The sequence below is a fragment of the Neoarius graeffei genome, chromosome 16 (genome assembly GCF_027579695.1).
Source record: "Neoarius graeffei isolate fNeoGra1 chromosome 16, fNeoGra1.pri, whole genome shotgun sequence".
In the NCBI taxonomy this organism is placed as follows: domain Eukaryota; kingdom Metazoa; phylum Chordata; class Actinopteri; order Siluriformes; family Ariidae; genus Neoarius; species Neoarius graeffei.
The window spans coordinates 33474325-33499166 of NC_083584.1; the positions used below are offsets into that span (position 1 = coordinate 33474325).

Sequence of the window (24842 nt, forward strand, 5' to 3'; positions counted from 1 at the left end):
GCGCAACTGATTTTTGATGTGCTTTCTATAAGACTTCTATAAGAAGAAGGGCCGTGCTTAACTGGAGCTCAGGTTAGCTCACACACACTAGTGATGTGAGAGAAACAGGCTTGTGCTCATCATGGCTGAGAGAAGCACTGACGCAGGTTGGCAATCTGCTCCACGTGGCCAAGCATGCACAACCTGCAGCCTGACAGCTGACATTAGCAAGCACCTGGCCTCACTGCACTCCCACACCACAAGCCTGGTGCTTGCCTGTAATTAAGACTGGACTTCAGCCTTTTGGCCCTGAGGAGTAGCACAGGTGTGTGTGTGTGTGTGTGGGCCTCAGTGTGTGTTTGTTTGTGGCGGTATGCCTACTTGTGCTTGTGCATTCTAAGTGTTTAATCTGGCAGCAAGCACTGAGATGTAATAGAGTAGTCGTGACAGTGTGTGTGTGTATTTAACCATCACTCAACCCTGCCGTGCCCACATATTGCACCTCAGAGGTCAATCAAACCCAGCTGGGGGTTTAGGAAAATCTGATTGGTCAGTTAAGAAGTTGATGGTGCCTGAAACCTGATCCAAGAACACTGGCCTGAATAGTGGTGACCAACATGAGCCAGGGCCAAAGCAGACACACATGACTATTCAAAAGAAACTCCCCATAAACAAACAAGCTCAACTGTGCATGTTTTCCACCTTACTGCTTCATTATAATACATTAGTGAGGCAATTAGGGTTTGGACATGTAGCTTTTGAAGTGGCACGTTTGAGTCTTTTTGGTCCAGCAGATTGAGAGGACACTGTGTGCCATTCCACTAAACACAGCTATGAAATATTCTCACTGAATACTGAATATGGAACATTAACCTGCACCAATGTCTATATCAGTCAGGTCTGTGTGTAACACTGCTGCTCATTTAGAGTTGAATGATTTTGCAGGATAGTAGGAGAGTACAAACCAGACTGCATCATCTTTTAGTAACATACGTTAAATAAAAGTATATATATATATATATCTCATCTCATCTCATTATCTCTAGCCGCTTTATCCTTCTACAGGGTCGCAGGCAAGCTGGAGCCCATCCCAGCTGACTACGGGCGAAAGGCGGGGTACACCCTGGACAAGTCGCCAGGTCATCACAGGGCTGACACATAGACACAGACAACCATTCACACTCACATTCACACCTACGGTCAATTTAGAGTCACCAGTTAACCTAACCTGCATGTCTTTGGACTGTGGGGGAAACCGGAGCACCCGGAGGAAACCCACGCGGACACGGGGAGAACATGCAAACTCCACACAGAAAGGCCCTCGCCGGCCCCGGGGCTCGAACCCAGGACCTTCTTGCTGTGAGGCGACAGCGCTAACCACTACACCACCGTGCCGCCCATATATATATATATATATATATATATATATATACACACACACAGTATATACAGTGCTCAGTGTAAATGAGTACATCCCCTTTGAAAAGTAACATTTTAAACAATATCTCAATGAAAATATCCAAAATGTTGAAAAGACAAAGTTTAATATAACATCTGTTTAACTTATAACGTGAAAGTAAGGTTAATAATATAACTTAGATTACACATTTTTCAGTTTTACTCAAATTAGGGTGGTGCAAAAATGAGTACACCCCACAACAAAAACTGCTACATCCAAAAGAAGCTTCTCCTAAAGCCCAGGCACAAAAAAGCCCGCCTAGAGTTTGCCATGGTCCATGCTGACAAAAATGAAGACTACTGGGACTCTATACTCTGGAGTGATGAGACCAAGATAAATGTTTTTGGAACTGATGGCTTCAAAACTGTATGGCGTCGCAAAGGTGAGGAATACAAAGAAAAATGCATGGTGCCTACAGTGAAACATGGTGGTGGCAGTGTCCTTATGTGGGGCTGCATGAGTGCTGCTGGTGTCGGGGAGCTGCATTTCATTGATGGCATCATGAATTCACAGATGTATTGCTCTATACTGAAAGAGAAGATGCTACCATCACTCCATGCCCTTGGTTATCGTGCACTTTTCCAACATGACTAAACACACATCTAAGGCCACTGCTGGATTTCTGAAGAAGAACAGGATGAAAGTGATTCAGTGGCCAAGTATGTCTCCTGATCTGAACCCAATCGAACACCTATGGGGAATTCTGAAGAGACAAGCTGAGCATCACTCTCCATCCAGCATCCAGTCACTAAAAGAGGTCATTGTTGAAGAATGGAAAAAGATTGATGTTGCAAAATGTCGCCAATTTGTTCATTCCATGCCTAGAAGACTTGGTGCTGTCATTAAAAATCATGGAGGCCATACAAAGTACTAGATGGAGTAGTTTTTGTTGTGGGGTGTACTCATTTTTGCACCACCCTAATTTGAGTATATATATATATATATATATATATATATATATATATATATATATATGCGCTTGTAGGGTGGCACGGTGGTGTAGTGGTTAGCACTGTCACCTCACAGCAAGAAGGTCCAGGTTCGAGCCCCGTGGCCGGCGAGGGCCTTTCTGTGCAGAGTTTGCATGTTCTCCCCGTGTCCGTGTGGGTTTCCTCCAGGTGCTCTGGTTTCCCTCACAGTCCAAAGACATGCAGGTTAGGTTAACTGGTGGCTCTAAATTGACCGTAGGTGTGAGTGTGAATGGTTGTCTGTGTCTATGTGTCAGCCCTGTGATGACCTGGCGACTTGTCCAGGGTGTACCCCGCCTTTCGCCCGTAGTCAGCTGGGATAGGCTCCAGCTTGCCTGCGACCCTGTAGAACAGGATAAAGCGGCTAGAGATAATGAGATGAGATGACTTGGACTTGAGCACTAATGAGTCAGAATTGGACTGCATTAGGAATCATAAATTGGAGACGAGGACTCGGATTTTTTCATTATTTTTTGTAACATGCCATAATAATTTAGCATAACATATTTATATCTACATTAATTTTCATACTAATTTCATGCAAGAGAATGCACATTCACCTGTTCATAAGTCATGTTCAAGAACAAGCTAACGTTAATGGCACTAAAATGCCTGGAGAGAAGCCCCTAGGATTGTCCACTTTGCTGATACAGGCTTCTCCTGCAGTGGGAAAAAATGCACTGCTGTGTGTTCCATATGTAGAAGAACTATTGAAGAGACGACGGGGACAACCTCGAACTTCAATCATCATTTGGCAAGACTCCACCCAGAGAAGAAAGTGACACGCTATGTTCATGTTAGGACTTGGACTGTTTTGGCCTCTAGAGGCCGCTGTTATTTCCTTTTCGTGTCTTGTTTATTTTGGCCTCTAGAGGCCGCCACTGTTCCTGTGTTTTGTGTTTTTGTTAATTGCCTGTTAGTCCTAATTATCTTCACCTGTGTCCTTAATTAGTTTGTGTATTTATACCCCTGAGTTCAGTCCTCTTGTCACGGAGTCTTTGTGCTGTTATGTTTATCTCCAGTTTCCTTTGTACTGTGTTTTGTGGATCTTCTGAGCTTTTGCATTTTTGCCTTTTTCTTTTTGAATTATACTCTTTGTTTTTGTTTTTTTGTTTTGCCCTGGATTGTATATAGTGTACATAGTATAAATAAACCTTTTGTTACTTTTTCTACTTCCGCCTCACGCCTCTGCATTTGAGTCATTCCCCTGGTGGCCTAGTGGGGGTTTGCTGGATCATCACACCAACGAACCAGGTTCGAATCCCAGCAAAACCCTAACAGAAAGACTCCGTCATGACCGACTCAGCAGAGGCTGCTTCAACTGTCTACCCGGCCAACCTTCAGGGAATTATGGCAGCTTTGACACGCTTCGGAGCGACCATGGACGCTCATGGACGTACGCTCACCAGCCAACGTGAGGCCCTTGCTCGCCACGAGGAACTGCTTCAGCAAATTGGGAAAACCCTGGCACAGCTGACATCTCTGCCTGCATCTCCTGCTCCTGATCCTGCTCCTGATCCAGTTCCTGCTCCTGATCCTGCTCCAGTGCCTCCTGCCATGCTGCCTTCTTCACCTCGCGAACCCAGCCTTCCTGCACCACAGAGGTATGACGGCAAGCACAGTGAGTGCCGAGAGTTCCTTACCCAGTGTCAACTCACCTTTGAGCTTCAGCCTACCACCTACACTACGGATCGCCGCAAGATTGCCTTTGTGATCACCTTATTAGCTGGTAAGGCGCGAGCCTGGGCTACTGCTATCTGGCAAAGACAGGGACCTGAGTGCTTTGATTTCCAGCTGTTTTCTGAAGAGATGCTTCGGGTCTTCGATCAGGCAGACATCAGTACCGACGCAGCCCGAAAGCTCATGTCCATCCGGCAAGGAGGAAGCGTCGCAGATTACGCCATCTCGTTCCGAACACTCGCAGCAGTAAGTGGATGGAACGAGACTGCCCTGGTGTCAGCCTTCCACCATGGTCTGTCTGACCCCATCAAGGACGGTCTGGCCTCTATTGGGTGCCCAAGTGACCTCGAAACCCTCATCTCACATGCTATTCGTCTGGACAACAGGATGAGAGAACGCCACCAAGCCTTGAGCCCCCCCAGCCTCCCTACCTCTACCTGGAGACCGTCTACCTCCTTCAGTGACTGTCCAGAACCCATGCAAGTGGGTTGTACTCGCCTCTCCGCATCTGAGAGGGAGCGCAGAAGGAGGGACAAGTGCTGCATCTACTGTGGCAAGCCTGGTCACTTCCGAGCATCATGTCCCGAACTCTTGGGAAAAGGACCGCCCCGTCCAGCCAAGGGAGGGTTGTGACGGGGCCTACCCTCTCTCCCGGACTCCCTGGCCAAGGAATCTACATCCCGGTCTCCATCTCCTGGGGTGAGTCTGTCCACTCTTGTCAAGCTTTGATAGACTCAGGGGCGGCTGGGAACTTTATGGATATTCACTTCGCCCAAAGCATCAATATACCTACTGCACCTCTTGAAGTCCCTCTGTCTGTGTCTGCCCTCGATGGCCAAGCGTTAGGTGATGGAAGAGTCACTCAAGTTACTTCTCCAGTCTTCCTCCAGTCTCAAGGTCACAAGGAAGAAATATCCCTGCACCTGATTCCTTCACCTGAGTTCCCAGTTATTCTAGGCCTTCCTTGGCTTACTCGCCACAACCCTCGCATAGACTGGGTAACAAGCCAGGTTGTGGAATGGGGCCCTGCATGCCATGCCTCTTGTCTGCTCTCTAGCTCTCCTGTGTCTCCTGCCGAGCCCCCTGATCTCACCGAGTTATCTCAAGTTCCCACAGAGTACTGGGATCTCAAGGAGGTATTCAGCAAGAGCAGGGCCGCCATTCTTCCTCCGCACCGGGCCTACGACTGTGCCATCGACTTGCTCCCTGGGACTACCCCTCCTCGTGGCAGACTGTTTTCCCTCTCTCAGCCAGAACGCAAGGCTATGGAGGAATACCTCAAAGACGCCCTGGTCTCTGGGTTCATTCGACCCTCCACCTCACCTGCTGGTGCCGGCTTCTTCTTTGTCGGCAAGAAGGATGGGGGGCTTCGACCATGTATTGACTACAGGGGCCTGAACAAGATCACTGTGCGCAACCGATATCCCCTTCCGCTGATGTCCACTGCTTTCGACCTGCTCCAAGGCGCCACCGTCTTCACCAAGTTGGACCTACGGAACGCATACCACCTCATCCGTATCCGACAGGGAGACGAGTGGAAGACTGCCTTTAACACCCCGTCTGGGCACTACGAATACCAGGTGATGCCCTTCGGACTCACCAACGCACCAGCTGTTTTTCAGGCCCTAATCAACGACGTCTTAAGGGACATGATTAACCTATACGTCTTTGTCTACCTCGACGACATCCTTATCTTTTCCAAGAACGTGCAGGAGCACCGCCACCATGTCCGCCAGGTTCTCCAGAGGCTGCTACAGAACAATCTGTTCGCCAAGGCCCAGAAATGCGAATTTCATGTTCCCGAGGTCTCCTTTCTGGGATTTATTGTACGGACAGGCCAACTCCAAATGGACCCTGCCAAGACCCTGGCCGTCCGGGACTGGCCTACTCCCAAGTCCGTTAAGGAGGTTCAGCGGTTCTTAGGATTCGCTAACTTCTACCGCAAGTTCATCAGGAACTTCAGTTCTGTGGCAGCACCCATGTCAGACCTCACCAAAGGGACAGGTGGATCTTATGGCTGGTCTCCTCAGGCAGAAAAGGCGTTCAAAGACCTCAAGGCCCGCTTCTGCACGGCACCCATTCTGGTCCTCCCGGACACCTCCCAACCATTCATCGTGGAGGTGGACGCCTCGGACAGTGGTGTCGGCGCGGTACTCTCTCAACGTTCGGAAGGAAAGCTGCACCCCTGCGCTTACTTCTCCCACCGCCTGAGTCCTGCGGAGTCCCGGTATGATGTGGGGGATCGAGAACTGTTAGCGGTCAAACTGGCCCTTGAGGAGTGGAGGCACTGGCTGGAGGGAGCGCAACATCCATTCCTGGTTTGGACTGACCACAAGAACCTGGAGTACCTCCAGCAAGCCAAGAGACTGAACCCTCGACAGGCTAGGTGGGCCCTGTTTTTCAGTCGGTTTGACTTCACCCTCTCGTACCGTCCCGGCTCCAAGAACACCAAACCTGACGCACTGTCCAGGCTGTTCTCTGCCACTAACAGGGAGAATGAAGTCGGGCCTATTATCCCGGTGTCCCGGATTGTGGCCCCTGTCCGCTGGGGTATTGAGGAGGCTGTTCGACTAGCCCAACGCCAGGACCCCGGTCCTGGGACGGGGCCACCGGGCCTCTTGTACGTCCCACATCAAGCCCGGGCCAAGGTTCTCCAGTGGGGTCACTCTTCCCCTCTCACCGCCCACCCGGGAGCTCGGAGGACCCTGGACTTCCTGAAAAGACGCTTCTGGTGGCCTAACATGGAGCAGGAAGTAAGGTCATTTGTCCTGTCCTGTGAGGTTTGCACCAGAACCAAGAACCCACGACAGCGTCCCCAGGGTCTCCTGCATCCTCTGACCATTCCCCGGCGTCCCTGGTCCCACGTGGCAGTCGACTTCATCACGGGTCTCCCTGAGTCACAAGGTAACATGGTCATTTTGGTCATTGTTGACAGATTCTCCAAGGCCTGCCGCTTCATACCTCTGTGCAAACTCCCCTCTGCTCTTGAAACAGCGAAACTTATATTTAATCATGTCTTCCGAGTCTTTGGTCTTCCACAGGACATCGTCTCAGACCGAGGGCCCCAGTTCTCCTCCCGAGTGTGGCACAGGTTCTGCAAGGTCATCGGAGCCACTGCCAGCCTCTCCTCTGGGTTTCACCCACAGTCCAATGGTCAGACGGAGAGGCTCAACCAGGACCTGGAAACCACCCTGCGAGGCCTGGCTATGGATAACCCGACATCGTGGAGCACCTGGCTGCCATGGGCAGAGTACGCCCACAACACCCTGCAGTCATCGGCCACCAAGCTGTCGCCATTCCAGTGCCAATTCGGGTTCCAGCCACCTTTGTTCCCGGACCAGGAGGAGGACGCGGGGGTGCCCTCGGTCAGCCAATATGTGAGACGGTGTCGCAAGACCTGGAGCAAGGTCAGGAAGACCCTCATACAGACCTCCAGAACCAACCAGACTCAGGCCAACCGCCACAGAAGACCTGCACACACTTTCCGCCCTGGGCAGCGGGTTTGGCTGTCCACTAAGGACCTTCCGCTGCGGGTGGAGAACCGCAAGCTTGCTCCTCGCTACATTGGCCCCTTCAAGGTGGTGCGCAGGGTGAACCCTGTCTCCTACCGGCTCCAGTTGCCCCGGACTCTGAGGATCAACCCCACTTTCCATGTTTCCCTGTTGCGGCCTGTACTGACGTCTACGTATGCCCCTGCCCCTAGGAACCCCCCACCCCCCCGCATCTTCCAGGGGCAGACTGTGTTCACTGTGCATCGCCTGCTTGACTCCCGCCGGGTCCGCGGCGGGTTGCAATATCTGGTGGACTGGGAGGGCTATGGTCCTGAGGAGCGCTGCTGGGTTCCTGCTCGGGATGTCCTAGATAAAGAACTGTGTCGGGACTTCCATTCGGCCCATCCGGATCGCCCTGGGAACGTCAGGAGACGCTCCTAGAGGGGGGGGGTCCTGTTAGGACTTGGACTGTTTTGGCCTCTAGAGGCCGCTGTTATTTCCTTTGCGTGTCTTGTTTATTTTGGCCTCTAGAGGCCGCCACTGTTCCTGTGTTTTGTGTTTTTGTTAATTGCCTGTTAGTCCTAATTATCTTCACCTGTGTCCTTAATTAGTTTGTGTATTTATACCCCTGAGTTCAGTCCTCTTGTCACGGAGTCTTTGTGCTGTTATGTTTATCTCCAGTTTCCTTTGTACTGTGTTTTGTGGATCTTCTGAGCTTTTGCATTTTTGCCTTTTTCTTTTTGAATTATACTCTTTGTTTTTGTTTTTTTGTTTTGCCCTGGATTGTATATAGTGTACATAGTATAAATAAACCTTTTGTTACTTTTTCTACTTCCGCCTCACGCCTCTGCATTTGAGTCATTCCCCTGGTGGCCTAGTGGGGGTTTGCTGGATCATCACACCAACGAACCAGGTTCGAATCCCAGCAAAACCCTAACAGTTCATTGCTCTGTTGATAGTGGGGCTTGCTTGCTGAGCGATGAACTAGAGAGTGTTAACCCTCTCTCATGTTATTTGACCTGTTGATAGCGGGGCTTGTGTTGGACTTGACTCAGATCAGTAGTTGACTCGGACTCAACTCAAAATTTTCTTTAATGACATGGATTTGAACACTGGGAACTCGAGACTGGACTCGGACTTGAGGTTTAGTGAGTCGACTACAACACTAAATATATTCTATCTACATTCACTGGATATGAGCAATCACATGCTCTGATTGGCTACTCTACTACTAGGCTATTAACTCATGTACGGTGAGTAGAGAAAAACAAAATGGCGGGCGTGTTGTGGAACTAACTGAGGTCAAAATAAAAACAAAACCCCAAAAATTGTTATCAAGTATTTAAAAGAAACAGAAATCGCTCAGAGAATATACTTTTTTCCCCCTCCAATAGCTCCTGTTCCACACTCCAGGCCAGTCAGTGGCCAAAAAACCTTAAAGAAGAAGAAGAAGAAAACCCCCAAAATAAAAAAAAGCAATCTCGTCGTACGTGGCTTATAGCCAGCTTTGCGCCATACACCTCATCGGGTATCACCTCATGTACAATTCGATTTCGTGGAATAACTGTTTATATATATATATATATATATATATATATATATATATATATATATATATATATATATATACCGTTCAAAAGTTTGGGGTCACCCAGACAATTTTGTGTTTTCCATGAAAAGTCACACTTTTATTTACCACCACAAGTTGTAAAATGAATAGAAAATATAGTCAAGACATTTTTCTGGCCGTTTTGAGCATTTAATCGACCCCACAAATGTGATGCTTCAGAAACTCAATCTGCTCAAAGGAAGGTCAGTTTTATAGCTTCTCTAAAGAGCTAAACTGTTTTCAGCTGTGCTAACATGATTGTACAAGGGTTTTCTAATCATTCATTAGCCTTCTGAGGCAATGAGCAAACACATTGTACCATTAGAACACTGGAGTGAGAGTTGCTGGAAATGGGCCTCTATACACCTATGGAGATATTGCACCAAAAACCAGACATTTGCAGCTAGAATAGTCATTTACCACATTAGCAATGTATAGAGTGGATTTCTGATTAGTTTAAAGTGATCTTCATTGAAAAGAACAGTGCTTTTCTTTCAAAAATAAGGAAATTTCAAAGTGACCCCAAACTTTTGAACGGTAGTGTATATAAATAAAATGTGACCCCTCACCGAATCCAGGGACACATGTCGGCCGAAACGAATCCGAGATAATCGCAAAAGAAGCATTTTTTTTTTTATTTGTGATTTTTGTTTTTTTCCATCATGTGCAAGTTGAGATCTTGAAGAATGCAATCAGTATTTCAGATAATAGATTGTTTTGTTGGAAAAGCATACATTTTTTGTTGCAAATTGTCTCGTTTTTGTCAGGACTGTAGCCTGCTGGGGGGTGTGGGTAAATTACCATATGGGCCATTCACATGATGATTTAAGTCTTTTGTTTTGTTTTTTTCACGAATCAGCTGTATGATGCGAGTTGAGCGCATGGCTACTTAGCTGCATACAGGCATGTAATTTCACTATGGAATGAGTTACTAAACAGAGCGCAGAGGAGCTGAAACACCGTGAAGCAAACAGACACACGGCATTTACATCGGAGATAACCATTTCTAGCAAAAAAAAAAACGCAACCTCGTTTACCAGATTGAATGGAATACTTGAATGATCGGATGATACACGGACCATTCTAGGATTACATTCCATCGGAGGCATTGGTGTGTGCAAGGCGCCGTTTCTCTTTCTGATGGGGTAAGTTTATTAATCTAAGGCTATGTGGTTATTTTTGCATGTAACGGAGAGTGTTGTGGTTTGGTTAAGCCTAGGTGACAACCGGACGTACGATTTTTTGGCCGTGTAATTTTTGGCGTTTCCCAAATCGCTGCGTTTTTTTTGTTCATGGAGAAAGACGCGCGTTGGCCGTAAGTTTGTCTTGCAACCTGAAAAAAACGTAAGCGCCCGTAGAGTTTGTTTGACATGACAAAGAACCTCTGCGGCCGGTCTGCGGCTCGAAAATCAGCACATCACACACGCGCTCTCGTGCGTTTCATGCGCACTCTCCGTGTGTTTCTTGCGTTTTTTGCATGTAGACCGGCCGTAGGAGCACGGTACCGTACAGCCGGTTGTGACCGAGGCTTTACATGAAACTAGTGTTGTGTTAGTTGTGTCATCATCATGCTATCTTTCTTTCTTACGGTGTGAGTAATTTTTCAACCACAAAACGTTAAAGTATACTTTAGGACTTATTTTTGTACTTCATAATTGTGTTGGGCATACTTTGCATGGAAGGAAAATTGACGTGGTGATCTTTGTTTACATGAAAGTAGTATCGTGCTAGCTAGTAGGGGGTAGGGCTTTCCTTAATGTCATGCAAATGAGCACCATTATGTGCCCACCCTACACCCAGAGTAGCTGAGATGGAAAACTTTGAGGGCGATTTTCTTCCTTTTCTGTTTTAAGAAGTATACACTTTCAAAAGGCCACACATTCTTCAAATATTGTCAGATCTCCACATGGAAGGCATAATTGGAAAGCTTAGAAACTGTACTTTCTGAATCTGTCAATAACTCAAAATGCCCCCGGGCAGACATGTGTCCCTGGATTCTGTGATCTGCCACAAATTTGGAATATATTTTTGTGAACTCTATTTAAAATCTCAGTGCAATATGAAAGGAAAAAGTACCGTATTTCAGGGTGTGCTGATATAGGAAAGTAAAGAATGACAGGATGGTGCAATTCTTTACCACCTGGAAGTTCTTTATATGGCGGCACGGTGGTGTAGTGGTTAGCGCTGTTGCCTCACAGCAAGAAGGTCCTGGGTTCGAGCCCCGGGGCCGGCGAGGGCCTTTCTGTGTGGAGTTTGCATGTTCTCCCCGTGTCCGCGTGGGTTTCCTCCGGGTGCTCCGGTTTCCCCCACAGTCCAAAGACATGCAGGTTAGGTTAACTGGTGACTCTAAATTGACCGTAGGTGTGAATGTGAGTGTGAATGGTTGTCTGTGTCTATGTGTCAGCCCTGTGATGACCTGGCGACTTGTCCAGGGTGTACCCCGCCTTTCGCCCATAGTCAGCTGGGATAGGCTCCAGCTTGCCTGCGACCCTGTAGAAGGATAAAGCGGCTAGAGATAATGAGATGAGATGAGTTCTTTATATCAAGACATTTTTGCAACAGCAATGACACATTCTGTGTTTTACTCATTTTTAGTTGTATTTAATGATTTCCGTTCTCTTATGAAGTTCATAAAAAAGTGCAGCATGTCATATCTGAAAGCAGAGCCCTCTGTGACTGATGATTATAAGTCTTAGATTATGTTGAGCACTCCCAATACAAATCTCTGTCAGTGAGATGATATAGAAATGGTAACAAATGAGAACCAGAAAAATCATATAATCATGTGATATGATTTCAACTATTGTCATAGCTGCTGTTATAGAACACTCATCAACACCTTCTGACCAATCAGATTCAAGGATTCAACAGAGTATTACAGTAGCCAGAGCCACAGCTTTTATTCAGAGCATCATATTCTGAGACACTTTCCGAGAGCAAATATTGACACTCTGACTTCTTACACTTCCAGCCACCAGGGTTACTTTATGTAAGAGATATCTGACGGCAGATTAATTCTGCGGTTCTACTGCACCTCAATGAGTAAACAAGCTGAGTCAGAGATTGATTACTCGGCGCACAAAGGGTCAAATATTAGACATTTGTTCTTATTAATTTTGAGGCATTATTGACTAAATCATAGCTTTAGCACAAGCACTATAGCTTTTCTGTACAATTCTAGCACTTCTTTTATATTCAGTTACACCTGAGACCTATCGGGTGATAATTACATGGAATGCAGAATGGAGTCGAGGGGAACCAAAAGCACATTTGAATTGCCTGTTTGTTAAGAGAACCAATTTACACCACACTAATATTGCTTCCTTACTCGTGCAAAACAAGCAAATGAACAAATCTGATGAATAGTAAATAAGCACAGCAGGATTTAATAGCTATTTGGCCATTTATCATTTGTATCATTTTCTCAGCCATGTCATATACAGTCAAATTCAAATCAAGTGCTTCATACCACAGTCCCTTCACATGACTCCTCGAAATAATTGACTACTCCCACCTGTAGGGGGCGCTGTACCTGTGTACTGAAGGACAAAGCCATTGCTGCTAAGCGAGGCATCACTTCGGAAAGCCAGGAAAAGTCGATTGGAGCTACTCTCTATACGGTCTGGGACATCAGTGCCATAGAAGCTTCCCAACAGCGGGCTGAGAGAGTCAGGTCCATCATATATGTGCAGGAAGTCATAGCTGGGCTCTAGGCTAAAGCTAAGGAAAGAGAAAAATTAATGATTCTTAGCCTTAAAGTGCTATTTGTCAAGCATTTCAATCAAGTCAAATTTTCATATTGAAAATAAGTACATCTATATTTAGACCTCTGATCTAACTCCAGGCTTATGTATTATTCATATTATTGCTGACAACTCACTGTCACTGGATGATAAATGCAAGCAATAGGATATGTTGGATCAAGTGCTATTTTGTAAGCCGCAGAATAAGAAGGATGGAAGCCATGTTGGAAGGTTAAACCAAACTTATGTGTGATAATTACAGTTTAGACTATTTGTGCAGCAATATTGGACAGTTATTCCACAAAATCGAGTCGTACATGAGCTGATAGCCGATGAGGCGCATTGCGCCGACTTGGCTATAAGCCATGTGTAACAAAATTGAGTGGAATAACTGTTTTATTCTATCCACATTCACTGGATTTTGAGAAACAGAGCATGTTTATTTTTATTTTTTGCAAATTCGATCAATAAAAACTGTATACAAAACGTCCAACAAAATCACTTCTGCTTAGAATGTAAACAAACTGGTGAAATGACCAGAGCAATTTGTGAAAAAAAATGCTATAATAATTCTTGAAAAATAAAAACGGGTACGTTCTTACCATTAAATACTTTTACTCCATATTTTGTTGCTTTTTTGTATTTTGGGGGGTTTTGTTTTCGAGTAGAATTTTTATTTCGTCCTCGGTTGGTTCAGCAATACATGCCGCCATTTTTTTCTCTACTTACGGTATATGAGCTGATATCCGAGTAGCCAATCAGAGTGCATGATTGCTCATATCCAGTGAATGTGGATAGAATAATTAGCAATATACTAGACTCTAGTTAGATGTTGATTTCAATGTTGATGTCTCATTCATATATGTACCACTTTCTTTTTTTAATCTATTATTAAATTGTCTCTTGCTTTTACGGTAAATCTCTGGTTTAAAGGCAAGGGCTTGTTTAAAGGTGGTGGACTAGACATTGAAAAACCTCAGATGGTTTTTGCATCTGAGCTTTTTCTATGCAAGAAAAATATCACAACCTCCGAGGAGTGAACTTCATGCATGCAATTTGCATAACCAGCAAATCAACTTAATTGTGTGCATAACCCGATTCTGAATACCACAAACTTTTCCCACATAAACATTGACATAATATTTGGACTTACGATGGCAACTTGAAGCATGCCTGTCGGAGTGGAAAGACATAAAGTGTTTGCTTACTGGTTGAAAGTGAGAGAAATGATGTAGTCTTGGGTGACAGTGACTGTCCAGTCACACTCTCTGCCATGAGGGTAGGGCTCTGGGTATTCAGGGGATAAAATCAGCCCACTAGGGCCAGTCAGGTTCCCCCCACAAGGAGCTGGAACACAGGACATAGAAGCACTTTTTCATTTTTGGACAAACTGCATACAATCAATACAACTGCCTTGCCAAAGCCTCACTGAGACAACGATTAATGACCATTGGCCTCCTGTAGAGTTTAAAAGCTCCAGGAATCGAGTTTTACCCAAACATTTACATTCTACCATCTGCATTTTTGCAAGAACTTTTATTAATAGATAAATTGTGGGGGTTTTTTTGACACATTTTTGGAACAAAACTCATATTCGATTGTTCCTTCCAAGTCATCCCATTCCTATTGATCTTGAAATATTTCTCATTTTATATTCCTGTACATTTTATTCAGTTCATTTTAAAACATGAATTGTTCTTAGATAAACATAGTCAATGCAACCTTAAAATTATTTATGCGAGAGTCACTCTTTTTTTTTTTTTTTTTTAATAAAAACCTTTGTATTGTGCCAGCAGGCAGAGGATGCTAGCATATGTTGACACTTGGTGCTGGGTTTGAACATACAACCTTACAAACACCATTGGATTTGTTTGTAGTGTTGTTCAGCTTTCATGCAAATGCAAAGTGGCTTTAATTGAACAAGGCAGCTAATTACACGCTCTTAATCGTTGTTGTTAATTACCATCACTTTCAAAAGAACAAACTTAGAATTCACAGAAGCCAACAAGCTTTGCCAAATACTTATTTTTCACTTATGGAATTACGTGATAGTTTCAAATTAACCTTTTTGAAATGTAATTATTGTTGGAGAGTTAAATGAATTTAGTAAAAACAACCACAGCATTTCTGGGCAACCAGTTTTTATCTTCGTGGTGCAGAAAGAGGTCACCTGAGCAGGTGGGCGGTTCAGGTTGCCAGAAGAAACGGTTGTTGATCTCAGTGCAGGTGATCTTACTGGCTCCCTGTAGGACATAGCCAGGATCACACTGGAACAGCACGTAGTCCCCTGGCTCTTTACTGTCCCCACTGCGTGTGCCATTAGTAGGAAACCCAGGGTCATTACAAGATGTAGCTGTGGACACTGCAAAAGAAACAGACTCATTTATTCTCCCATTCCATTCCTAATCCAGGCCATGTGTTTTAATTTTACAGCAATACAAACACAGATATAGGAAATCTATGTGCTTCATTAACTGTTGTTGCTAACTACTTTCATGCATCAACCCCTGACAGATGAGAACAGAAGCTGAGAACGGCCGTGCTTGCAGTTTTTTCCATGCCGTTTTCTCATGATAACAAGATAGTTTTTCTCATTATCTTAAGATAACGAAGTTCATTTTCTTGTGATAAGGAGTTGATTTATTATTATTATTATTATTATTATTATTATTATTATTATTATTATTATTTTCTCGTCATTATTACTATTTTAATATTTATAAATTTTGTTTGAGTAGCCGAGTTATTGATGTATTTTTATTTATTCATTTATTTAATTTTACATTCATTCATTATTGACAGACTGAATGAATGTGAAATCACCCACGATGCTCTGGGCTGCACGCTCACCACAATGGTCCGATCAATGGGAATGGAGATTGCTGTTATTCTCCATGAACGAGGACTTCACAGTAAGTGTGGGTCATAAGCTTGCATTGATTAAGTCCCTGCCGTTTGTACACACCGCCTGTCACTACAGCCTATAATGAATGAATGAAAAAAAAGAATAATTAATAATACATACAGTAAATAACTAGGCTCCATCCATCCATTATCTGTAGCTGCTTATCCTGTTCTACAGGGTCGCAGGCAAGCTGGAGCCTATCCCAGCAGACTACGGGCGAGAGGCGGGGTACACCCTGGACAAGTCGCCAGGTCATTGCAGGGCTGATAGACACAGACAACCATTCACACTCATGGTCAATTTAGAGCCACCAATTAGTCTAGCCTGCATATCTTTGGACTGTGGGGGAAACCGGAGCACCCGGAGAAAACCCACGCAGACACAGGGAGAACATGCAAACTCCACACAGAAAGACCCTCGCCGGCTGCTGGGCTCGAACCCAGGACCTCCTTGCTGTGAGGCGACAGTGCTGACCACTACACCACCATGCCGATAACTAGGCTCCACTAAACAATTAATAAATCACTTACTAAAATTAATTCATAAATGAATCAATTAATAAAAATTAAGAAATTAACTTGTTATTACAAGAAAATGAGCTTTGGTATCTTGCAACATAATGTTCAGAATCACTCATTAGCAGTGGTGGACTGTAACTAAGTACATTTACTCAAGTACTGGACTTAAGTACCAATTCAAGGTACTTGTAATTCACTTGATCATTTCCATTTTATGCAACTTTATACTTCTAATCCACTACATCACAGAGGCAAATTTTGCACTTTTTACTCCACTACATTTGTCTGAAAGCTTGAGCTACTAGTTACTTTTAAGCAGGCTTGTAGTCCAGGACTCAGACTCAAGTCCCACTCGTGCCCTAAGTTTAAGGACTTGTGACTTGACTTGGACTCTAGCACTGATGACTCGGACTTGGACTCGGACTCATGCATTAACTGCATTCAGACTCGTTGGAGACGAGGACTCGGATTATTTCTTTATTTTTTGTAACATTCCATAATAATTTAGCATAAGATATTTATATCTACATTAATTTTCATAGTAATTTTGTGCAAAAGAATGCACATTCATACGTCATTCAATGCACTGTTCATACGTCATGTTCAGGAACAAACTAACGTTAATGGTGCTAAAATGCCTGGAGAGAAGCCCCTAGGATTGTCCGCTTTGCTTTTACAGACTTCTCCTGCAGTGGGAAAAAATGCACTGCTGTGTGTTCCATATGTAGAAGAACTATCAAGGAGACGACGGGGACAGCCTCAAACTTCAATCACCATTTGGCAAGACTCCACCCAGAGAAGGAAGTGACACACTATGCTCTGTTGATAGTGGGGTTTGCTGAGCGATGAACTAGCGAGTGTTAACCCTCTCTCATGTTATTTGCCCTGTTGACAGTGGGCAGGGCTTGCTGAGCGATGAACAGGCTTTTTATCTGTAGCCTATAAACTAAAATGAGGCAGTTGAGCACTAATGTTAGTCCAACACAGTCGCAGAGATGCTTTCATATAAAGGCAGCAACAGCCACCGTCAAATGGTGCGGTTGGAGTCTTATTCTCGGACTCAACTTGGATCAGTAGTGGATTTGACTTGGGGTCAACTCAAAATTTTCTTTAATGACTTGGACTTGACTCGGACTTGAACACTGGGGACCCGAGACTTGACCCAGACTCTAGGTTTAGTGTCTCGACTACAGCACTGCTGTTAAGATTGCAATTTTCACCCCTTCCTGTCCAGTGAAAACCATGTATCTCCAAATTAGGTGATTTTTACGTGAATGTTTGTAATAAACTGAAAGATTAAAGTGCATATCACAGGTAAATTCAGGAGCAAGATCAATGTAATTCTCCTATTTTATATTAAACTTTGGTCAAATATCTGTAGCATTCTGCATTCTCTGCAATTTTTTTACCTTGTGCAATACCAGAACAATTCAGTTGAAATCAAGCCATTTGAGGCGAATTGGTCCGCCTCTGAAAAAACTTGGCATTTGGATTTCCCGGCAAACATTGATTTTCTTGACGTTATCTGCGGGATGCCTCCCTCTGAATCCTACGTTAGCACTGGTTTGTTTATGAGAAAATGACCTTTCTGCAAATTTCTTCAACGTTATTGTGTAATTATTAAAATGGTTAACAGATGTATCGTAAAAGGGTGTCGCAACACCAATCTTGATGGGATTGGTACTCATCGTTTCCCAAAAGACCGGACAATGAGAGAGAAATGGGAGCGCTTGGTCAAAACAGGCTGTGCACTGAAACCGTGCAAAGCTCGCGCAGCCTGCTGGCGCTTCCGCAGGTAACGTCACGAATCTGGCTCCAGACTCCCTTGGGATTTTTCCAGACGCGTTTTGTTTTTCTGCTGTGGACAGATGGCCTTGTGCAAAATTACCCTTCTGGATGAGTGTGTAAAGGGACATACTTTCATATAAAAAAACATGAATTTGGTCCAGAATATGCACTTTAAGTATTTCTTTATGGTTTGAGAAAACTGTCCTACTTCTTCAGCAAAATAAACTATTTAACAACCCTCCTAGATTAGTTGGAAAACGTATCATCACCAAACTGAACACAGGGCTGTTTTTCTGAGCTCATTAAAAGCTGACTTTTTAAGAGATACACGACTGTCGCAAGACAACGATGCTACAAACATATGATGATCTTATCGAATATGATGCTTTACTGTAGATTAAACTACTCAAGAGTACAACCCTGATTCCAAAAAAAATGGGACAAATTACAAATTGTAAATAAAAATGGAATGCAATAATTTACAAATCTCGAAAACTGATATTGTATTCACAATAGAACATAGACAACATATCAAATGTCGAAAGTGAGACATTTTGAAATTTCATGCCAAATATTGGCTCATTTGAAATTTCATGACAGCAACACATCTCAAAAAAGTTGGGACGGGGCAATAAGAGGCTGGAAAAGTTTAAGGTACAAAAAAGGAACAGCTTGGACCAAATTGCAACTCATTAGGTCAATTGGCAATAGGTCATTAACATGACTGGGTATAAAAAGAGCATCTTGGAGTGGCAGCAGCTCTCAGAAGTAAAGATGGGAAGAGGATCACCAATCCCCCTAATTCTGCGCCGACAAATAGTGGAGCAATATCAGAAAGGAGTTCGACAGTGTAAAATTGCAAAGAGTTTGAACATATCATCATCTACAGTGCATAATATCATCAAAAGATTCAGAGAATCTGGAAGAATCTCTGTGCGTAAGGGTCAAGGCCGGAAAACCATACTGGGTGCCCGTGATCTTCGGGCCCTTAGACGGCACTGCATCACATACAGGCATGCTTCTGTATTGGAAATCACAAAATGGGCTCAGGAATATTTCCAGAGAACATTATCTGTGGACACAATTCACCGTGCCATCCACCGTTGCCAGCTAAAACTCTATAGTTCAAAGAAGAAGCTGTATCTAAACATGATCCAGAAGCGCAGACGTCTTCTCTGGGCCAAAGCTCATTTAAAATGGACTGTGGCAAAGTGGACAACTGTTCTGTGGTCAGACGAATCAAAATTTTAAGTTCCTTACGGAAATCAGGGACGCCGTGTCATTCGGACTAAAGAGGAGAAGGACGACCCAAGTTGTTATCAGCGCTCAGTTCAGGAGCCTGCATCTCTGATGGTATGGGGTTGCATTAGTGCGTGTGGCATGGGCAGCTTACACATCTGGAAAGACACCATCAATGCTGAAAGGTATATCCAGGTTCTAGAGCAACATATGCTCCCATCCAGACGACGTCTCTTTCAGGGAAGACCTTGCATTTTCCAACATAACAATGCCAAACCACATACTGCATCAATTACAGCATCATGGCTGCGTAGAAGAAGGGTCCGGGTACTGAACTGGCCAACCTGCAGTCCAGATCTTTCACCCATAGAAAACATTTGGCACATCATAAAATGGAAGATACGACAAAAAAGACTTAAGACAGATGAGCAACTAGAATCCTACATTAGACAAGAATGGGTTAACATTCCTATCCCTAAACTTGAGCAACTTGTCTCCTCAGTCCCCAGACGTTTACAGACTGTTGTAAAGAGAAAAGGGGATGTCTCACAGTGGTAAACATGGCCTTGTCCCAACTTTTTTGAGATGTGTTGTTGTCATGAAATTTAAAATCACCTAATTTTTCTCTGTAAATGATACATTTTCTCAGTTTAATCATTTGATGTGTCATCTATGTTCTATTCTGAATAAAATATGGAATTTTGAAACTTCCACATCATTGCATTCCATTTTTATTTACAATTTGTACTTTGTCCCAACTTTTTTGGAATCAGGGTTGTAATCAAAATGAGTTCAACCTTAAACATCTACAGCAAAAAAATGCAATATACACATTAATGCAGCAGCAATATTAATCTAAAACATCAGATATAATAGTAAAGCACTGACACGGACCATTTTTTTCCTGCAGAATGAGTACTTTTGATACTTCCAGTACATTTTGCTGATAATAATTGCGTACATTTACTTCAGTAAGGTTTTGGATGCAGGATTTTTACTTGGAGTGGAGTGTTTTCACAGTGTAGTATTGCTACTTGTACTTAAGTAAAGGATCTGTGTATTTCTTCCATCATGCCTCATTAGCCAAGTACGTCAATGGAGGAATAGGTAACAAAATACTGATACTTTTAACAGATATTTAAAGTGCATGCAACAGATTATCATCATTTTTAAATGATTTCTAACTGTTATCAGTCTCTAGGAACCTTATTGTTGCTTTTGACCATTTCCTGTTTAGCTGAGGTATAAATAAGAAGTTGGGCACATGTAAGATCCTATTTTGATTTATGATAATTAAAAAAATAATAAGAAGAAGAATAAAAGAAAATACTGATCATTCTTGGCCTGCACAAGTCAGGTAATGGATATAAAATAACACGCACACGCGCACACACACACACACACACACACACACACACACACACAATGCTACATAGCATTAAGAATAACTTACAGTGGTGCTTGAAAGTTTGTGAACCCTTTAGAATTTTCTATATTTCTGCATAAATATAACCTAAAACAACATCAGATTTTCATACAAGTCCTAAAAGTAGATAAAGAGAACCCAGTTAAACAAATGAGACAAAAATATTATACTTGGTCATTTATTTATTGAGGAAAATGATCCAATATTACATATCTGTGAATGGCAAAAGTATGTGAACCTTTGCTTTCAGTATCTGGTGTGACCCCCTTGTGCAGCAATAACTGCAACTAAACATTTCCGGTAACTGTTGATCAGTCCTGCACACCGGCTTGGAGGAATTTTAGCCCATTCCTCCATACAGAACAGCTTCAACTCTGGGATGTTGGTGGGTTTCCTCACATGAACTACTCGCTTCAGATCCTTCCACAACATTTCAATTGGATTAAGGTCAGGACTTTGACTTGGCCATTCCAAAACATTAACTTTGTTCTTCTTTGACCATTCTTTGGTAGAACGACTTGTGTGCTTAGGGTCGTTGTCTTGCTGCATGACCCACCTTCTCTTGAGATTCAGTTCATGGACAGATGTCCTGATATTTTCCTTTAGAATTTGCTGCTATAATTCAGAATTCATTGTTCCATCAATGATGGTAAGCCGTCCTGGCCCAGATGCAGCAAAACAGGCCCAAACCATGATACTACCACCACCATGTTTCACAGATGGGATAAGGTTCTTATGCTGGAATGCAGTGTTTTCCTTTCTCCAAACATAACGCTTCTCATTTAAGCCAAAAAGTTATATTTTGGTCTTATCCGTCCACAACACATTTTTCCACTAGCCTTCTGGCTTGTCCACGTCATCTTTAGCAAACTGCAGATGAGCAGCAATGTTCTTTTTGGAGAGCTTTGGCTTTCTCCTTGCAACCCTGCCATGCACACCATTGTGGTTCAGTGTTCTCCTGATGGTGGACTCATGAACATTAACATTAGCCAGTGTGAGAGAGGCCTTCAGTTGCTTAGAAGTTACCCTGGGGTCCTTTGTGACCTCGCCGACTATTACACGCCTTGCTCTTGGAGTGATCTTTGTTGGTCGACCACTCCTGGGGAGGGTAACAATGGTCTTGAATTTCCTCCATTTGTACACAATCTGTCTGACTGTGGATTGGTGGAGTCCAAACTCTTTAGAGATGGTTTTGTAACCTTTTCCAGCCTGATGAGCATCAACAACACTTTTTCTGAGGTCCTCAGAAATCTCCTTTGTTTGTGCCACTTCCACAAACATGTGTTGTAAAGATCAGACTTTGATAGATCCCTGTTCTTTAAATAAAACAGGGTGCCCACTCACACCTGATTGTCATCCCATTGATTGAAAACACTTGACTCTCATTTCACCTTCAAATTAACTGCTAATCTTAGAGGTTCACATACTTTTGCCACTCACAAATATGTAACATTGGATCATTTTCCTCAATAAATAAATGACCAAGTATAATATTTTTGTCTCATTTGTTTAACTGGGTTCTCTTTGTCTACTTTTAGGACTTGTGTGAAAATATGAGGATGTTTTAGGTCATATTTATGCAGCAATATAGAAAATTCTAAAGGTTTCACAAACTTTCAAGCACCACTGTATATAGTCATAAGCTACTTCAGAGTATACAGAGTGTTTCAAAAAAATCTGATATGTCACAATCTAATAACTTTGCCAGTTCTCATTCAGTTGACCTCGAATTTTAACAGCATGTGTGGTAACAAGTCAAAATTTTATGCTTGATGTTTTTTTGTTTTTATCTTTTTAGGTATAGAAATACCATTCATGGGAAAAGAAAAGGCGTTTTGTGTGTTAGAGTACGCTCGAACACAGTCGAACAAGACTGCAGCGTGCATTTATGAGAGAATTCTCAAAAAATGCACCAACTGCAATGCAGATTTGGACCTGGCACAAAAAGTTCAAAGAGGAAGACTGTCTCTGTGTCTTAGGCGGCGCACATACTGAAAAATTGTGAAATTGTTCATGGAATCCACATACCTTTGAATTTCTCAGTCAAATTTTGAGGATTAAATCTTATATTGCTCAACATTAAGCTTGTTCAGTTTCATTTGCCTAGACTATGTAGTTTCTGGGATATTTACATCTCAAATAATATCAATTTTTTTTGAAACACCCTGTACATTAATATTCATAACACTTGGACAGGCCTAACATATTAAAGCAGGACTAGTCCTACAGCACCACAAATTTGATCTGTGGTTTAAAAAAAAAAGTAAGAAAGAAAGAAAAATGAGCAGAGGGCTCATGGATCTGCATCCCGAGAGTGCTGTCATGCATCAGTTTGGTGCTGTCAGTTTTTGGAGGATCATAGCCTTGCAAAGCAGACAGATTAGCCTTGTGTTGAATTTTGTAAATGTTCGGCCTGGCAGCACACAGCTCAAATCAGTTCCAGTCAGCAGAGTCTTATCCATACTCTTATTAATTCAAACATCTGCGCACATGCTGCACATACATGCCTCATGCAAATTCAAGTTATTTGCGGGAAGGCATAGGAGGGTTTTGAAACACACACGCGCACACACGAGATGCAGCTTTTTTTTTTTTTTTTGCAATACTAAATACAAATTGAGAACATGCGAGAAGAGTCGAGCTGATCAGGGCAGGAAGACCAGTTGCTTCACATACATTTGATTTAAACTGCAAACAAGCTGCTAGCTCAGCTGGACCGGCCTACTGTGCGTCCTCTGTGAGAAAGGCAGCCTCTGATCACCGTCTTGGAAATTTGTGATGCTTGTAGTTACATTGATAACATTGAGATGCTCTTAGCTGGGTGAGTTCACCTTTCCCCCAAACTAGCAGAGGGGAACTGTGAGGACCTTCTCGGCCTTCAGAGAAAGCCAAAACCTATCAGCATTTCAAATGTTATATTTAATTTCTTTCATTCTTTCATAACTTCATTATAATTATTCTCTTCTAATTTGGCCTCATTTTCTATCAAATTTGCTTCAGAAATGAAAGCGTTACTGTCCTGAAAACATTAAAATAGAGTTATCCAGTGAGATTTTTTTGTTTGTTGTCTCTAGGCTGAGAAGAGGTTAGAGCTGCTCACTCATTGGTTAGGACTTCATTGCCAGGACAGAAGGCCATGGCAGTGTATGTTTACGTTGGAAATGACAGATGAATTAACCAATCAGATTTTGATTTATAGTGTGAGGGACCAAAAATTTATCGCCCTTGGCCTTCTTGAAGGCCAACGCAAGCTTAACCATGAGTCGACGCTGTCAGCGCAGCAGTGAAGTCACTTTCCAGCCGGTGTAGCGTTCATCAGTAGTGTTAGTGAATGCTAATAATGCAGTCCAGCCAGTGCTATCGAGAGCAAGTAGCACAGGCTAACAACCGACAAACTAAATTTCTGTCTCTAGACTCTTCTTCCATGCACGCTTGCTACAGTATTGTTCACTCATGCTTAAGTATTCATTTCCCATTGTAATTTACTTAGTTACTTTTAAAATCAACATCGACAACTACACACAATGGAGCGACCTGGCATCCTGCCGCTAATCCCTTGCAAAATCCTTTGCCGTGTTGCTTTTTTGGTGTGTCTGGCTAAGTTTTGGCTGAGCTGAAGTCCCAGCTCTAATATTAACAGTTCACCGCTGCAAATTAGCATCAGCCTTCTCTTTTAGAGGATGATGCACGATTCACGTGCAAACCTGCAATCTGCTATTGAGATTGTAGCACGCAATTGAACAGGTGTGGTGTGAAAATTAACAGACGGAAATCCACTGAAGGGGCACGGCGTTGTCACTCAAATCCTTTCACACCAGTTGTGTTAGCTGAAACCAATCAGATTGCAATCTCCTCCAGACTATGTGCAGATTGAGACTGCTTTATTTCCAGCTGTTACTGCAGAGCTCCATACCGCTGGATACGATAATGCCTGATTAGATAAATCTGCTCCTCCAGGGCCTCTTTAATTGGAGGAATGTAGTCTAGAATGTTCTGATATTCAGATACACAAGCATGCTGAAGGACAGAACATTTCT

General features: G+C 43.3%; 1 protein-coding gene across 1 annotated transcript in view; it reads right to left on the reverse strand.

Annotated features, from left to right (window-relative positions):
• csmd2 (CUB and Sushi multiple domains 2) overlaps positions 1–24842 on the reverse strand; it is a 755566-nt gene that overhangs the window by 167200 nt on the left and 563524 nt on the right. Inside the window, exons 27-29 of the mRNA XM_060942244.1 lie at positions 15100–15291; positions 14138–14276; positions 12719–12906 (exon numbers count right to left, since the gene is read on the reverse strand). Of these exons, the coding sequence (XP_060798227.1) occupies positions 12719–12906; positions 14138–14276; positions 15100–15291 (519 nt within the window). The remainder of the gene's footprint in view (positions 1–12718; positions 12907–14137; positions 14277–15099; positions 15292–24842) is intronic.